The 18,320-nt window shown below is 48.0% G+C and overlaps 4 protein-coding genes across 4 annotated transcripts; 3 read left to right on the top strand and 1 right to left on the bottom strand.

Annotated features, from left to right (window-relative positions):
- Positions 1 to 8,803: 8,803 nt before the first annotated feature.
- GGS23DRAFT_574789 (protein serine/threonine phosphatase 2C) lies at positions 8,804 to 10,473 on the top strand. The gene has a single exon (XM_051516760.1). The coding sequence runs from the start codon at positions 8,900 to 8,902 to the stop codon at positions 10,193 to 10,195; it is 1,296 nt and encodes a 431-aa protein (XP_051370462.1). The 5' UTR covers positions 8,804 to 8,899; the 3' UTR covers positions 10,196 to 10,473.
- Positions 10,474 to 11,189: 716 nt separating this feature from the next.
- GGS23DRAFT_574792 (uncharacterized protein) lies at positions 11,190 to 13,562 on the top strand. The gene has a single exon (XM_051516761.1). The coding sequence runs from the start codon at positions 11,314 to 11,316 to the stop codon at positions 13,435 to 13,437; it is 2,124 nt and encodes a 707-aa protein (XP_051370463.1). The 5' UTR covers positions 11,190 to 11,313; the 3' UTR covers positions 13,438 to 13,562.
- A 187-nt stretch (positions 13,563 to 13,749) lies between these two features.
- GGS23DRAFT_611338 (uncharacterized protein) lies at positions 13,750 to 15,533 on the top strand (the record flags this gene model as incomplete). Its single annotated transcript, XM_051520400.1, has 4 exons — positions 13,750 to 14,526; positions 14,592 to 14,678; positions 14,732 to 15,350; positions 15,492 to 15,533. The coding sequence occupies exons 1-4, from the start codon at positions 14,348 to 14,350 to the stop codon at positions 15,531 to 15,533; spliced, it is 927 nt and encodes a 308-aa protein (XP_051370464.1). The 5' UTR covers positions 13,750 to 14,347.
- A 132-nt stretch (positions 15,534 to 15,665) lies between these two features.
- GGS23DRAFT_611342 (uncharacterized protein) lies at positions 15,666 to 18,289 on the bottom strand. The gene is made up of 3 exons (XM_051520401.1): positions 17,175 to 18,289; positions 16,812 to 17,001; positions 15,666 to 16,721 (listed from the first exon to the last, which is right to left on the bottom strand). The coding sequence occupies exons 1-3, from the start codon at positions 17,796 to 17,798 to the stop codon at positions 15,841 to 15,843; spliced, it is 1,695 nt and encodes a 564-aa protein (XP_051370465.1). The 5' UTR covers positions 17,799 to 18,289; the 3' UTR covers positions 15,666 to 15,840.
- Positions 18,290 to 18,320: the final 31 nt, after the last annotated feature.

Genomic DNA, 18,320 nt, shown 5'->3' on the forward strand with positions numbered 1-18,320 from the left:
AATAAAGATATAACTATCGCCTCGAACGTATTAAATAAAACGTTTATCTTCCGGAGCTCTTACGTTAAACCGTATCTTTAGCCGAAAGAAGCGCCGATATTCCTTAAGGAACTCGAAATCTAACTACCTAAGGTTACGTTTAACCCTAACGATTATAAAGCTATATTAAAAAAAGATCTCATACTTATTAAAGACCTTTCTTACGTTATTACTTTTTACGTAATAAGCAAAGAGCGGGATAATCTTAACCTAGTAATTTAACTCCGAGCGATTAAGAAGATCGTTATACTAGGAAAACCGTATGAAGCATTAAATATAAAGGAATTAAATGCCTTCTTTACCGAAGGTATCTTATAACCCGAAATATATAATGTAATAATATACCGTAGTACGATAATCTTTAAGTTTAGAATAATTCGCGAAATTAAAGGCAAGTATACCGCCTTTCCTTATAAGAAGTCCCGATTAATCGTCCAAAGCTATAGTAATCCCGATAAAGAGTTTATTATAACCTACGTACCTACTATCTAGAGAGCTAGTTAACGTTTCATATTAGCCTTAGCTTTTATGCTACGATAACGAGGAATAAAGGTTATAATAAGGGATATTATCATAGCCTATACCTAGGCTAAGATACCGATATAAAGGACCATCTTCGTTAAACTACCGTCCGAATTAAAAAATAAGTACCCTAAGGAAACGATATTACGTATAGTTAAACTACTATACGGCCTCGCGGAATTAGGAACTTATTAATTCGAAATATATTCGCGATATTATTAACGAAAGTTATATATAAAACCATTAACGTTCGACCTATATTTATTAATTATAACCTAGAATTAATTATTTAAACTTACCGGCCTTTAAACTAACGATACCTTAAATATTAGTACCAAGGAGTTCCTCGCCGAGGAAAACAAGGCACTAATTAAGGTAGGGATTAAGGCACGCCCTTAGAAGGTATTAAATATAGGAATAACTAAAGACTTTAACGATTTACGTATCGTTATTTATAATTAAGGATACGGTATCTTTATTACTTAGAAGGGATAAGCTAAGAAGCTTAAACCTCTGGACGTAAAATCCCCCGATATAGTTAAGAAGTTCGTCGAATAAAAGGCCAGAGGAGCTTATATCGTATTAATTTATTAACCTAAAGCTATATTTAATTACTCGACCGTAGTATAGTATATCGAACCTAAACCTAAGAAAGCAAAGGCCTTTAATAACCGTATTAAGTAATAAATAGATAATAAAACACGAGGACTTAATTACGTTAACTTAAACCTTAAGAACTTAAGGGTTTACGTCTTCGTAAACGGATCGTTTATAAATAATAAGGACATAAGTTCGTAGATCGGATACGTAATTATCCTAAGTAATAAGGCTTCTACCGATAAGAGTAACGAGATCCGGATTACGGGTAATACCGTTTACTAGTCTTCTACTAAATGTAAACGCATTACGCGTAGCGTATTAGCTAGCGAAATTTACGGGATAATCCAAGGCTTTAATATCGGCTACGTCGTATATTATATTATTAATATAATCCTAGAACGCCTCTTCCTTCTTAAAGCGCCTCTCGTACTATATACTAACTCCTTTTCCTTATACTAGTACCTAGTATAAATAAGTACTACTAACGAGAAACGGTTAATAATCGACTTAATAGCGTTACGGTAGTCGTATAAAAATCGAAAGATCGATAACATTCGGTAGATATATAGTTCGTATAACCTAGCGGATATAATAATTAAAGCGTCGCCTAATAAGGTATTAAGGACCCTTATAAAGGATAACCAGATTAACTTACGCTTAGAAGAATAAGTAAAACGTAATAAGTAATATATATATTCGTAAGTTTTACGAAAAGAAAATAAAGTAAGTATTAGTTAATTAATAATAGCTTAGGTAGTTATATTAAGCTATTATACTAATAAAGGAAGTAACTATATACCTTTCCACCTAATATAAAGGGTAGGTTCTTTCTACCTATTCATAAATAAATAGTTAGTTCCTTAGACATTAATATTACACCAGTCTTACCCTCATCTTTTATATCGTTATTCGTTACTTTGCTTTATACGTACGTACCTACCAACAGTTATTAAGTCCTTACGACGGCTTCGAAACTACTTTTACGGCATCTACTTCGTACTTAAAACCGACGCTAAAGTATTAATCGCCTAGCTTAACGACGGATTCTTTAATTTCCCGGGCGCTATCCTTATTAAATAAATAACTTATATTAAGATATTTAGTTTCGATATTTAATATATATCCGGTAAGAAATACTCCGCTACGGACGGTTTCTTACGTAAACCTAGCGGCCTAAGCGACGACGACGACGATTAATAAGAAGGCGATATAAAGGACTTTATTAATATATAACTTAATAAAATATACGCGAATATAGTCGTATTACTTAACGTCGTCGAGTAATTTAACGATAAAGCCTTATCGTTATAACCGCCGGAAGAATAATCGATAAAATCGTAAGAAATAATAACGTTTCTTACGCGATTTTAATTACTTAGCCGATTAAGAAATAACCGATTAATAAGGTACTAAAAGCGATAGACCCGGTTTAAGAAAGAAGCGCTTAAATACGTCGTTTTAAAGGATATCCTATAAAGAAAGCCCGAGAAGTATAAAGATATACGACGAATTATCGACTAAGAAAAACTACGTAAAGTTATAATTAAGGATTACTACGAGGATTTCGGCTATAAGGGACGTATTTCGACCTACGATCGGATAGCTAAACTATATTATTAGCGCGGTATATTCGAATACGTCGTTCGAAAGGTTAAATCGTATCTTAAATATTAAAAAGGAAATAATACCTAAAAAGTCGACCTCGCTTTATATAACGAACTAGTTAACGTTTTTACTTACTAGGTAATAAACGTATAATATATACTAATAAATAATGGATTTATCGTAATAATCGAAGTACGAAACGAATTATCCGGTTTTCTCGAAGCCCGAGCCATTAGAAAAATAGATTCTAAGACGATCGCTAAGTTCCTTTAGGAATAGATATTCCTATAGTACGGCGTATCCCTAGTAATTAAGTATAATAATAATTCCGAAAATAAAAAGGAGATTCGTAAAGTAATAAAGTTAATCGGTACTAGAGTTAAAGTTAGTACTACTTATTTCCCGTAATCCTAAGATATAATCGAGGTTAGGTATAAAGTAATTCGCGGAGGCTTTATAAAAGATATAAACGATAACGATCGAAAATAAACGAACCTATTAGAGGTAATTATATAGGTAGATAAAACCTCGACGCGTTTATACGGAATATCGCTATACGAATTAATATATAGGCGTAAGGTTATTATCCCGATAAAAACCGTTATTTTAACCTAGCGTATTATAAATTAAAAGAATATCCCGGACCGAGAATCGCTTTTAGTTATACGCGTACGATTAATCGAAAGACGCTAGGAAGATATATTAACCGTAGCTAAGGTTCTAGCGATTAAATATAAGGAAGCTACCCGGTATTAGGACGAAAAGAACGCTTACCGGATACGAAAAAAGCCTCTAAAAACCGACGACCTCGTATTATTATACGATACGTTACGATATATAAATAAATCGATAGCCGTAAAACTAAAGTATTATTAGAAGAAACCGTACTTAATCGCCGAAGATTTAGGCTATAGTCGTTATAAGCTTAAAGAACCGGATAAAGTTACGTTATTATACCTGGTTTTAGGCTATAGACTACGGAAATTTATTTAAGATACTAACGGGTTTTAAGAGCTAAAAAACCTAAAGGAGGACGAATAAATTATACGCTTACTACCGATTAAATATAAGGACTAGGAATCGACGATTACTAACGATCCTTAAGTTAAAGGAGGCCTAGAGCTTATATCCTCGGTAATCGACGACGAAGAAGAAGAATGATTAGCCCCGAACGATAAGGCACGAATTATAGTAAAAATATTAAATAAAAAGCTTAAAGGATACGAAGTTATACCTAACGATAAACCCGGATTAAGAAGATCGACCCGACTTAATAAATAACCCTTTTACTATAATACGATAAGGCTATAGTATCTTAAAATAACCTACTTATACCGATCGAAAAGTAATAAAGCCTAAGAGCTTAATATATAATTACTTTCTTAAGTAGGGAAGGAAAGAAGTTATCCCTATATAATTATTAAACCGATAACCTATATACGAAATTAATAGCTTAAATTATAATATTAATAGATTCGCCCTTTCCTATTTCTTACCTTAAAAGAAAGTATATTTCCATAGATTATTAACGCCGATTAACGCGTTTTTATATTTAGATAAGTTATTCTTTACGTTTATCGTTAGGAATTCGGGATATTAATATCCTAGTATTACGTAATTATTATATTTTAATATAGGTATATTTTAATATTTAAAGGGAAAGTAAGGAAAGTAATTCATATTAATAAAAGTAAAAGAAAAAGGAAAGAAAAGGAATACGCATTTAAAAATAAGTTAGAAGTAACGTATACCCGCCGATTAGTACCTCTTTTTTCCTCTTTACCCTCTTACCTTATCCTTTACTTATTAGTTACTAAGAAAACTAAAAACTTACTTACTTTTCGATCCCCGGAACGTAGCGATTTTCGAGTTTATTATAGGTAGTAATTCTTCTTCCGTTACCCGTATTATAAGCGGGCATAAGGCCTAGCTTAGATCCTTTATTAAAGAGGGATTACGATCTATCCTTATCCGTAGGTAGGTAAACCGCTCGTTCCGGAATTTATAACGTATCCCGTTAATAAAGAAGAGGTAAACGCCGTAAGAGTACCTAAAGATACGATCGGAGGCTAGGGATCGGTAGGAAAAGAAGGGCTATATACCCGCGTATTTAGCGGTATCGGAAGAAGCGAACCGGCGCTCGTAATACTAGTAAGGTATTTCGTTAGATACCTTATATTATTAAACGAATAAACTAACGACGTAACGAAGGTCCGTCGCTAGTTAACGGAAATATTCGTTAACTAGCTTCTTATTATTAATCTTTATAAATAACGTCCGGCGGCGAGAGAATTAAACGTAACGAACGAGGGATATAATATAGCTTTAAAGGTAGGTAACCTCCTAAAAGTCCTTACTTATAATCTCCTATGCGATATACCGGCCGGCCGCCGGCCTACCTAGAAAATAGAACCGGACGTTACGAATTATCTTATTATTAGTTAATATAACCTTCGATTAATAGATCTTATTAATATTAAGAGCTATATACCTAGCGTTATTAGTTTATTATCCGAATTCCTTCGATATTCCGAAGCTACCGGCCGATAATTACTTTCGGGTTTTAGTTTAACGGGCGGGAATACGGGACGTACGATACCTATTAAGGCTTAAGGATTAGCCGATTAACGTCCCGGAACTCCTCGGTAAAAGGTAAGCGGCGGAAGGATTCGTCGGGTTACTTATTTATTAAATTCGCCGGCGGCGGTATCGATTTAACCCGTTAATGCGTTACGGCTTTTTTCTTATTCTCCTTAGCCTTTTTAAACGCCTTAGTAATCTCTTCGTCGGTAATTCCCGTAGCTTTTAACTACTCGAATAACTTAAGGACGGTCGCCCGGTTTAATTTAAGGAGTTATTTTTAGATAATAAGATTTATTATATATATATATATAAGAAAAAGAGAAATAGGAACGACGAAATTATAAATCTAGAATTAAGAAAAATCGAAAAACGAATTAAAACGAAGATAGAGGACCTAAGGAATAAAAGAAAGGAAGTAAATCGGAACCGTAGAATAACGAGAAATAAGAAGGAAGGTCGGACGAGAACGAGAGAGTCGAATACGTTACCTAGGTCGTAAATACCGTACTTAAGAGAGTCTCGATAATACCTACCTTAGCCTACGTTTAATTACGAATCTACGAACGTACGTATTTATTACTTTATTAAAAGTATATAATAAGAAGCTATAAGCTAACGCGTTTCTTATTATAGCTTTATACGTATACGGGGAAACGCGCTTTCCTAAAGCGTTAGCCGTAAAGATATATCTAATTATATCGTTAATACGTCTTCCTTTCTTCCTTTCTTTTTCCTCTTTAAGTATTTTATTTCGAAAATCCCTTCCCTTATAATTATTATATTCTTATTAATCTTTAGCCTGCCTTTCTTATTATTAATTTAAATTCTTACTTTTACCTTTAACTTATTATCTTTTTCCCTTTCCCTTTAATTCTTTTTATTTATTTTTACGATATCTTCCCCCTGCTCCGCCGGAATTCCCCTCTCCTTCTTCCTTTCTTCCGTTTATAGAAACGTACGTCGCGCCGATTTAGCCGACTTAATTAAACTCCTACGGGAGATTTACGGTAATAAAAATAACTAGAATAATATAGAGGAATATTAGCTTAATACTTTAAATAATTACGATTCGAGAAAGGATCCGATCGAGTTAAGATCCGATATAGCCTAAGCCTTCCGACTATCCGTTAATCGATCCCGAACTATAAACTAATAGCTATAGAAGTAAACGAAAGTAGCCTTAACTAACTTTCTCGTATGCCTCGCCCGTTACGATTACCTTATTAACGAAGATATCCGCGCCTTCTATACTATAACTAACTACGACCTTAAAAGCCGAAAGGCGGCCTTCGAAATAAATCCGTATTAAACGATAGGCTATCGATCGGTAGGATCGTTTAACTTCCTAACCCGTTAATACCTTCTCGATAACCTTATCTTTACTTTAGTTTTTACGATCTATACGGATTTAATAAACCCCGAACGAATTATTACCGACCCTTTAAAGTTCTCCTAAGCCTACTTCGCCGTAATATTATACCTTCTTAAGTCCCGAAGATTATTTAGCTTTAATATAGTTAGAAACGACGCTTTCGATCGGGCGGCGTATGCGTTCGGTTAATTATAGCGAGTATAGAAAGACGGTAATCTCGAGCCTAATATAACCTCTTAATTTACTTACTACGTCGCGTTAATAAATTAATAAAATAACTTTAGTTACGGTTTTTAAAGCGGTATTTTACCGTATTTTATCTTTAAACGATCGATCGAAGTCGCCCGTTAAGCCTAAGAAAATAAAGGACTTAATCCCCTTAATATTATAAGAGAATACGCCGAGGTAATAAAATAATTTTATAGCGTTCGAGTTTTAAAGGGAAGGGTAGGTATCGTTAAGCGTTTTCGGTAAGCCGTAAATTACTAAAAGTAAATTAACCTTATTAACGTTATAGTATCCGCTTAAAGTACGCCGATCGGCGAGCTCCTTAGCCGTAAATCCTTCGTTTAGTTTATCGTATAAGCCGAAATCCGCCGTTTCTTTATAGCCTTAGTACTTAATTTCCTTTACTCCTTCGTATTAACGGACGTAAACCTCTGCTACGATAACCTCGTTAAGGTTATAACGCGTTCCCTTCCTCCTTCCGGACTAGAAAGAATTAAGGCTTTTTAATCGGAGGAGACCTTTATACCGTATAGGTAAAGGGGAAATACCTAATTAACCCTCGGAACGCGCCCGCTCCTCTGCCATTTCCCTAACTAAAAGGGCTAGGACGAAACTAAGAAGAAGGTAGCTAAAATAAAGAAGGAAAACGCCGATCGGGTTAGATCGGCGAAGGTAAACCGGGCTAAGTTAACCGTAAAATAATAAAGAAGCTTCCTTATAATATTAAACGAAAAGCTAAAGGTACGACGGTAATAATTAAATAACGGCCGATAGAATAAAGTTTCGCGGTAGTTTTTAAAGGGAAATATTAATCGGGATATATCGTACTATCCTTTTTAATTTAATTATTCCTTACGGTATAATTAAATTAAGGAGGCTATAATAATACGGTAAGACATACCGTCTTAATATATTACGTAATACGTTACGATAGGCCTTATATCTATATAAAATAACTATAGCTTCCGTAAGTACGGGATATACTATACTTATTATTTAATTTATTACTTAGCTAGATTATTATCTTTATTATTTTTACCTTAATTAAAGATTCGTTTTTATTATTAGATTCGTCGTTCTCCGATTAGTATATCTATCTTAATTATAAGCGCTTAAGTTACTTCGTCGTACCGTTATAGCCGAATAAGTAACTTTTACGTTTTACCCCTTTTCTCCCCTTACCTCTTATGCCTTCGGGCTAGCAACTACTATATCTTTACGACTAAGGGGTATAGCTAAAATACGATAACTATATTAGATTCCTTACCTCTCGATTAATATAGCGATACTAGTTTCATTTATCTTAGACTATCGTACGTATTATAGTCTTCGATAGAATATACTTTCGAATAAACCTATCCAGGTCTCCAGTATCGCGTACGCTCTGCTCCTCCTCAGTACTCCTTAATTTCGTTATAATAGTAATAGAAAATTTTTAAAAAAAATTCATTAAAATTTAAGTTTTTTTTAAGTTTTCAAGTTAAATTTTAAGTTTTTAAGTTAAGTTTTAAGTTTTTAAGTTAAGTTTAAGTTTTTCTTAAAAAAAGTTTAAGTTAAGTTAAGTTTTTTTTTCAGACAACTTTTTTTTTAAGTTTAAGTTAAGTTCGGCCCGAACTTAACTTGAAAATTTTTTTTTACAACCCTGCCTACAGGTACCTACCTAGGTGCCTATATAGGTAGGTACCTAGCTAGGAGAGGCCTGGAATTTGTCCGGGCAGCAGGCTCTGCCCATTGGTCCCCCCCCCTGCTCTGCTCGACCAAACACCCCCTTCAACTAAAGTTTTACCCATCACATTAACCCTCGTTAGGGCAGGGCTCATCCTGTAGCTATACGTAACCGATTACGTGCTTACGCGCCTATATTAATTGCATATATTGTACGTGCTAACCATACCCCTTCCTACCCCGGGGTTCACCTATCCCAAAAACGGTTTTTTCCCTAGTGTAGATATGGGCTTCCGTAACCACACCCATCGCGAGACATCACCACGGCTCTGTGGCTACACATGGAAGGCCGCCCCCTCCAACTCGTCAACTATGCTCGCGAAGACATCTAATGGGTTACCATTCAAGCCATTGATCTCGTGCGTCAAACGCCGGCTGAGGCCGCCGCGCCCGCTCGTAGCCCACCCGTCCCTGCGAATCCATAGTACGCGGCCCTTCTCCGTCCAACCCATCCTCCGGTCGCGCGAGGCCCGGGCAGACTCGCCGCGTCGCTTCACCTACCATGTCGCCGCCTCGTTCTCTGCCAAGCACAAGACCTTCGACCCGACCGGCGATGTCTTCCTCTTCGACCCGTACAACCGTATCCAGACGGAGAAGAAGCGTCCCAAGTCGAAGCGCCCGGCTAGTGGGCAGGATGCCTTCTTCATAAGCCGCGTCGGCGACACCAACGCCGTCGCGTTCGGAATCGCCGACGGCGTCGGGGGCTGGGAGGATAGCGGCGTCGACCCGGCTGATTTCTCGCATAGTTTCTGCGATTACATGGCCTCGGCTGCATACGAACACAGGCTGGATGCGGGCGAGTCGCCGCTTACAGCTAGGTCGCTGATGCAGAGGGGATACGACGCCGTCTGTAAGGACCGAACCATCCACGCGGGGGGTAGCACGGCCGCCATCGCCATCGCGAGCGAGCATGGTAAGCTGGACGTAGCCAATCTAGGCGATTCCGGATTTGTGCACCTGCGCCTGAATGCCGTGCACAGCTATTCGGAGCCACAGACGCACGCCTTCAACACGCCCTACCAGCTCTCCGTCGTGCCGGCCAGCATGCTCGCGCGCGCTGCCGCGTTCGGCGGGGCGCAGCTGTGCGACTACCCTAAGGACGCGGACGTCACACAGCACACCCTGAAACACGGCGACGTTCTCGTCTTCGCCAGCGACGGGGTCTGGGACAATCTATTCAACCAAGACGTACTGCATATCGCCAGCCGGTTCATGATCCGCCACGGCGCCTGGAGGGCGGGCGACGGCGGCATACTGGTAGGTGACGACCTGCGGCCGTATACCCAACCCCAAGACCCGAGCCGTTGGCGGGCGGCGCTCCAGAGCGCGCTAGCTCTCGAGATCACCATGGCGGCCAAATTAGCCAGCACGAGCCGGCGAGTCGACGGGCCGTTCGCGAAGGAAGTTCAGAAATACTACCCCCAGGAGAACTGGCACGGCGGCAAGATCGACGACATCTGCGTCATCGTTGTCATCGTATCCGAGGACGGGGGGTCGGAGGCGACCAAGAGCAAACAGTGAGACGACTTCTTAGAAATGGCTTGGCCACCGGTTGGGTCTTTGCATCGTCGGGCGTTTAAAAATGGAGGGAGAGGGGGAGGGAGGACGGGAAATTCATAGACCACGGGCATTCTGCATGACGTACCCATGAGAACGCGGACAGGGCAATGCGATTCTTATTAGACCCCCCTTCACCCTCTCCAACTCAGCAGGTGTTGCTGTAGGTACATCGGCGAATCTCGCGCTTTCAGCCACGTCCGTAAGACGGTATTAGGTCGGATGCTGCGCCCAAGCCCATGCAGGAGATGAGCTCAACAGCGAAGACTACCAAGTAGCGCTGTTAGGAATCGAACCTATCCTTCGTCAAGTAACCTACCGATCTGCAGGCAGGGGGGGAGGGGAACGGGAAAGAAAAAGAAGGCTGATAGCGAGGTGATCATATGGGAGTAATTGCACAGTCCCGTTTGTGTAGGCATAGGCGAATCGGAGATGGAGATATCTAATAGCGACCCGGGATGCCTATATTTATCGACGGGTACTGCACACTCACCATCTCCCCCGTTCTCCTCCGGATTCTTGTGGGCGGCGACGCCGTGCAGGTCTCCAAGTAATTGTTTTTGGCATGCCGGCCCATCGTCCACATCTAGGTATCTGCCGGGCAAGCAGGCTAGTCATCTCGAAAGGCCATGGGTGCGTTGCGAGCCGGTTGTTCGAGTTTCTTGATGCCTGTGTACCTATTTCGGCCTGTGTGAGTTGGTGAAGTTAGGTGTGGGCACCTACCCGAGAGTACCTGAATAGAGGGTTAGGTGCCTAGGTAGGTACCTGCAGGTAGGTAGCAATACTTGGCTACCTAGGCTGAAACGGGGGCGATTAGTAGCCTTCCATCCCATGTGACATCGTAGGTAGGTACCTGTAGGTACCTGACAGGTACTGGTTGGGCAGTTGGGTGTGAGGCACGCTGGCCTAGACAACTCCCACGAGGCATTCATTCCCAGGTCCGGCTTGGCCTGCGAACACAAATTCCGCCGACAACAGGTACCCATTCGCTCCGCCCATTTTCTCCGCGCCGACTCTTGGTTCACCTCTTCGATTCCTCGATTCCTCCTCGAGAGGCGACCCCCCAACCCATAACCCCCATTATGGACAATCCTATACCTTCCTCGCAGGATGGCCTTCTAGCTGCCGCTCTCGACACGTCGTCTTCTGCTCAGCCCGGAGCTCTGCCGGAAGCCCATCCTACCGCCAGTCTCGATGTTCAGCTGCCTCCTCAGCTGCAAATCCCCAATGATCCTCTCGAAGACGCCTCAACAGACACCACTAGTGAAGGTAGCCTGAAGCGTCCGCACCCGCACGACGACGCCAGCGACGACTGGCAGACTGTCGAACGCCGCTCGTCCAAAAAAGCCAAGAAGGAGAAGAAGCTTCCCGCGCCGGCATCCACCAATTACCCATCCATCGCCTTCAACTACAACGCAAAGCTCCAATCCAAGATCACCTTGGACTCGATGCGCAGCTTGATCTTGTACATCTTCGCCGAAGGCGTGGCTCCGCAATGGGTTGCCATTTCCCATCGACCACAATTCCGAAAGATCGTGGCCCTCATGGTCCCCGGGCTAGAGGAGGCCATGTTCAAGCAGGACGTTGATTTCGCAACCTACAACGACGATCCCCTCGACCTTGAGCAGAAACCTCGGGTGTTGACCTCTCCCGACGATTACTATCCGCGCCTGCTCAAGAAAGAAGAGCTGCCGCCGATTTTGAGCGACTTCGCCGACATGTTTCCCCATCTCTGGCCGGTAAAGACCCCGGGAAACGAGAAGCACGGCACCATACGGTCGCCTCTCTACACCATGCTTACCGCGCCGACCGAGAGAACCAAGGAGGAGAAGAACCAGAGAGGGGTGCAGCCGGCCAAGGAGCCGAGAGGTTGGAAAGACGTGCGCACTCGAATCACAGAATTCCTGACGATGCCCGAGGATTTTCAAGCGAATGGTTATGTGCTACATCCGGCTTGCGTGCCTGCAGAGCGGCGCAGGACGCTCTCCGGCCTAGAAGGCTGGGTCCATACCAGCGTGGAGAATTTTGAGGACGGCGATGTCCCGGAAGATGAAATTCAGCAAGGGAGCATCACGGCCGGTCGAGAGCTCCTCGCCCTCGATTGCGAAATGTGCCTGACGGGTCCAGACGAATACTCTCTGACGAGGATCAGCTTGGTGAACTGGGAGGGAACCGTCGTCCTCGACGAACTCGTCAAGCCAGACAAGCCGATCATTGACTATGTAACTCGTTTTTCAGGCATCACGGAACAAATGCTGGCCCCGGTAACTACGAGCCTGAGGGATATCCAGGCCAGGCTGGTCGAGGTCCTCCACTCTCGTACGATCCTGATAGGACACTCGTTGGAGTCGGATCTGAAGGCTTTGCAGCTCACCCACCCTTTCATCGTCGACACCTCGATTCTCTACCCACATAACCGGGGCGCGCCGTTGAAGAACAGCCTCAAGTTCCTCGCACAACGATTCCTCAAGCGCGAAATTCAGAAAGGCACCGGCGGGCACGACTCTATAGAAGACGCAAAGACGTGCCTAGACCTCGTGAAGCAGAAATGCGAAAAGGGAAAGCATTGGGGGAGCCACGAGTCGCAAGGCGAAAACCTGTTTCGGCGGTTGACTCGTACGGGAACTTCGTACCGCGCCAACGGCGGCGCCGGGGCCAAAGGAGGTGTTCGTGTCGGGAAGACGAGCGCGATGGTGGATTGGGGAGATCCGATGAAGGGTGCCGGCGCGGCCTCTACGTTCCCCATCGGTTGCAAGTCGGACGAAGAGGTGACGGAAGGCGTCCTGCGCGCCGTCAAGGGCGATCCCGCCGCGGAAGAAATACCGTCCGGCGGCGTCGACTTCGTCTTCGCCCGGTTCCGCGAGCTGGAGGCCCTGCAGGGCTGGTGGAACGAGAACAGCGACCCGCCGCCGCCGGACCTAGCTGGCCTGTCGCTCGAGGACTGCGTACGGAACCTCACCCAGCGGATCCGGCGGATCCACGCGTCGCTACCCCCCTGCACAGCCTTCATCGTGTTCAGCGGCTCGGGGGACCCGCGGCAGATGGCGCGGCTGCAGGCGAGCCACGCCCAGTTCAAAAAGGAGTACAACGCGCCGGGCAGCAGGTGGGACGACCTCAGTGTCAAGTGGACGGACAGGGAGGACCAGGCGCTCCGGAAGGCGGTTGGCATCGCGCGCAACGGCATCGGGTTCATCGGCGTCAAATGACCGTCGCCGCCTCGCACTACGCGCGCGCTGATTGGCCTATACCCACGATTCGCTGCTCGCCATGACGGGCCGTAGGTAAAGCTACGTGTATTACTATATTTTGGAAAAGGATTCGGGGAAAAAAACGGGGGCGGGGGGACGGGGGCACATGAGGCACGAGATACGAACGCGCACATCGCACCCGGGATTTTGAGATACCCAATTTCATGCTCACTAGGTACTACCAAGCTAGGAGCATATAACAAGGTATACACGTCTTACTCAATGTCAGCATATCAATGTGTGTATCCTACCGTTCTACTGAAGGTACTGAATGTAGTGGCTTTTTCTACTTTCTGGCAATGTGTCTGGGGCAACTCTAGCTAGGTACGGCAGCTCTCAAGGTAGGGATAGCCGCATTTCCCCCTTCCAACAGGTGATCAGGGGAAACCCCTTCCTCCCCCTCCCAATGCGACATCCCTCCTCCCTCTCTTGCCCATCCCAATCGCCGCCCACTCCTCCCGCCAGCGACCAGGTCGCCAAGTCGCAGTCCTTCCCTGCCCGCCGTCGGGGTCGCAGCTCCATCAGCGGACACCTGCCGAGCCCTTCCCGGCCGACCGACGCAGGAACACCCGCCTCGATGGGGGGGTGTCTCGGCAAGACTCACATCTGGGACGGGGTCTGGGTCCGAGCCCGAGATAATCCAACCAAGCCATATGCAATCGGCGGGCATAGGAGGCATCTAGTCATTGATAGCACCCCCAGGTCAAGTCCATGCCATAGGGTGCTCGGTATTTATTCGTTCGTTTTCCTTTCCTTCATTCGTTCGTTTACTCTCTCTCTCTCTCTGACTATTCCGCGCCGGGAGCCTCAGAGACACGGTGTCCTAGCCCGATGCGTAAGTTGCCAGTAAATCGACCTGCCGGCGACCATGGGGCGCGTGATCTGCAGCTGCGGGAACTGCGCTCGGCGCCTGGGTGAGGTGCTCGATCTGTGGGTGGCGATCGGCGGAAGCTACATCAGTCCCGTCGCCGAGGGCGCCGACGGCTGGGACGTGGTGCCGAGCGGCCCGGCGCAAGGAGGCGACGAGCAGAGGCTGCTGGATAGCTGGTAGGCCACGGCCCTCAACGGCGCGGGCGCAGGAGAGATCTTGCTGATGGCAGCGTCTCCGATAGCCATCTCCAAGGTGTGGCCTGCGCCGGATGCCGCGCCGTGGTCGGCCTCAGATGCGTAGATACGCCGGTCAACCATGTCCTGCACGGGTGAGCAGATGTCGTGGGGGTTTCTCCTGGCTCGGTGGGACTGATGGACCTAGGGGCCAGCTACTGCTACCGAGTTCCTCGGTTGCTATCACTTCGCCTGGTGATGATAACTCCGTCGGAATCACAATCCAACGAACCCTCGAACGGAGAATACCTTCCAGCAGTGGTATTGTTACTACCGACACCCCAGCAACCATGGAAAGACGCGCAAATAATAATAACGACGCTCCGGGAATCGGTAGCCAATCTTTCTCGGGCAGTCAACGAGCTGATTTGGACAGTGCCTTGCTCGAGAGCGGATTTAGGGAGGCAGCAGGCGCGTCGCAGAGCCAGTCGATCCATGCCCACGTCGAGCGAGAAATTTCTTTGCTGAAGCAGACAGTCTCCGATATGCGTTTATCTCTGAATCAAAGCTGCGATTACAAGGCTAAAGAACGGGGCCGCGAGCATCGCATACGCCTTTCGGAGCTGCACTTCGCGAAGCCGCGGCTCGGGCGCATACGGGAAAAGCCGGCCGGGGCAAACGGGGCCATGAGAGAAGAGAACGCGGCAGCGAAGCCTGCCGCAAAGGAGATCGCCTCGTTGAGGGCCAAGTTTGAACAACTGAGGGACCGGGTGTTTCGAGGGCGTGCGCAGAGGTCGCCCAGCGAGCCTTTCGTTCCGGCACTAAAAGTAGAAATCCCATTACCGTTATCACCAGCGTCGGCTGGCGGGCAAGCCGAGTTGAAAGCCTGCAGGCGGAGCCTAGGCTTCTTAAAGGGTGGGAGCAGACGATCAAGAAAACGAGACCAAGAAGCACTAAGAACGCCATAGATGTGGGTGTCCGGCGCGGAAATTCTCACCATCATCGTCTGATTGGGGTGCAAATGGGAAGAGACTACATAGCCCCCCAACGCGATTTAGACCTATTCTCTAGAAACCTCCTCAGCCAGAAGGCCGATGTCGGGACTCTCCTCGAGCTCTCCTGCCGTGCAGGATTGAGACTCTTGGAGGTCGCGGCCCCTGACCAGCCCCCGAAGACCAAGCCGCCCACGTCTCACGAAGTCGGGCGCCATCGTAAGAGATATCTTAGGAGAGACTCGCCGAGAACTAGCGCGGGGGGACGTTGGATGACCGAACCCCTGTCTTGTGTGTTAAATGTAGACTCTTACGCTACACATAGTTACGAGTCAAAATCAACATCCATGCCTTCCAAGGCGAACTGGGCCAGTACTTGAATCGGTCGTAGGACTGCAGTCTCGAAGAACCGCGCCTCTTCCGGGCCGCTGGGCTTCGCGGCGAAGGCACGCACCAACGCGTTCTCGGTCTCGCGGCCCGGCAAGCTCTCGAGGTCATCTAGCAAGTCCCTCGCCTGGCGATATACTAGCCACTCTTTCGAGTAGGTATCCGGGAAGTAGTGAACAACCATGGCTAGGACGGTCTGGCACATGGTGGCTTGGTCCATCTTGCTCAAGGCCTGGGAAATTCTCGCGGGGAGCGAAGCAGCGCCGGCTCCCCCCGACGCGGGAGAGGTTTCCGACGCCGTGAGGGCTAAGAGCTTCGCGATCATCAGCATCCCCTTCGCCCTCGGCCCGGAGAAGGGCATGGGCTCCCGGTACGGATCGCTTCTCAGGGCGAGGAAGCAGGCGATGGCCAGGCTGTAGGCGTAATTGCTCTGCTCGGCGAAATAGGCGCCGGCGTCGACTAAGACCTGCGTCAACGGCTCCACGGCGAACAACCCCGCCTCCCGGAGCGGCGCGCACATCTTCCAGCGCCGCCGGAGCTGCCCCGGCCTCTCCGCCGGGTCGCGCTCTTGCAACGGCGCCGAGCAGGCCGGGTATATGTCGTCGATGGTGCGACGCAGGAGATCGCTCGGCGGCTGGATCGGCGGATGCCGCAGCGCGTCAGGGTCCGGGACGAGGCTGAACGCGTTGAGCTCGAGGCCCGGGTGCGCCCGGCAGACCTGGTACACGTCCAGATCGTCGGCGCATCGCCGACAGGCGCAGTCGAAGAAGTATCGCGACCTCAGGGCCTGCTGGCGCTGCGGACGCGGCCAAGCGCACTCTACGCGCGAGGACGAGGAGGGGGGCGGTTAGTAGCATGGATCGCAGGAACCGCACGCGCGTAGAGACCTCTCAGGGGAGGGGGACTCACCGATGTAGGAGATCTCGATCTCTTCGCCCTCGGCGATGTCCCGGTACGCGCGCAGCAGGGCGGCGCGCCCGGTGAACTGCACGAAGGCGTTCGGCACGCACGAGTGGTTGACCATGGCTAGCGCGGGGTTGACGTAGATGCCGCTCTGGCCGAAGTCGGCGTCAAACCTGTTGAACGAGTTGACTTCGAGCTGGCAAGGCACTGCGTTAGAATCTTGATCGGGAGTAGGGAGCAGGGGAAGGGGATGTTGAACACGGAAAAGGGGGCGCGGGCAGATTATCTATGTAGACAGACAACCGTCGTCACGGAGCTCGAACCTCTCCTCTCCTTCACGCCTCCTCGCCTCGCCACAGCCAAGCTCACCTTGCACAACACGTCCACGGCCTCCGCAACCTCGCGCGGGCCCGCCTCGCGGCCCAAGTAGTGCAGCGCCGCGCGGGCCTGGAGCTCCATCGCGGCCCAGCGGTCCGGGGCGGCGGCGCGCACCCGCGCCGCGTGGCCCTCCATGGCACCGGCTACGGCGGCCAGCGCGGCGGGCCGCACCAGGACCTGGACGAGGGCGCGCACGGGCGTCGGCAGGACGCGCGGCGGCCCCTCGGCGGCGCCCGACCCGGCGGCGCGCCGCAGCGCCGAGCACTCGCCGCGGCCGTGCGCCCCGCGCCAGTCCGCGCGCTGGCAGGCGACCGAGCAGTAGCGCGCCGCGCGGCAGGCCGTGCAGGCGCGGAGGCGCGGGCCGGCCGCGGCTCCGGCCGCGTCCCCCCCGACGGCCAGGCAGTAGCTGCAGGTCTGCGCCAGGCGCGGCGTGTCCGGCGTGGCGACGACGGCGGGGCTGTCGTCGAAGCGGGCGACGGTGCGGCCCGCGGGAAAAGCGCGGGCGGCGACTACGCAGCGTCCCCGGGATGCCGCACCGGAGGAGGAAGGGGAGAGGGGGTCGCCCCGGAGGGCGAGGCCCGCCGGTAGGGCTACGGGAAAGCCGGGAGCGGACATCGCGCGGGCTTGCTAGGCGTGTGCTCGGGCGGAGGAAAAGGAAGGGTGAAGTTGGCGGAGGGGTTGGGTAGGGGTGAATAGCTTCACGACACGGTATTGGCGGGTGATGGATGGTTGGTGTAGTTGGGATCTTCAGTGTCGTGGTGGATGTAGGTAGGTGGAGCGTAGTTGCAGGCGCTATGTGCGTGATTCCGTGGGCATTTCGAGCGGAAATTTACCCGCGTTGTGCACTTGATTCGTTGGAGGTCGAGGGCCATTGCATCCCCTCGAGAGCGCCATGCAGACACGACGTTGTTCGGTTGGGATTAGCAGCTCTCGCAATCATACCTATCTGTTAGGATTCCTCTATACCTGCCTGTTCCCTTTCTCCCCTCGTCTGTTGTATTCCGGCTCCATGATGGCATCAAACGCCGGAGCCCTTGCCCAAGGCCGATCTTTGGCGCATTCTTTGTGGCGTATAGATAACGGCAGACGCGACAAGCCCGTTCCGAGTCTGCTCTGGCGGCTGATCTCGCCTGATGC

This window comes from Durotheca rogersii, assembly GCF_024521655.1.
Source record: "Durotheca rogersii strain YMJ 92031201 chromosome Unknown GGS23scaffold_16, whole genome shotgun sequence".
NCBI lineage: Eukaryota > Fungi > Ascomycota > Sordariomycetes > Xylariales > Xylariaceae > Durotheca > Durotheca rogersii.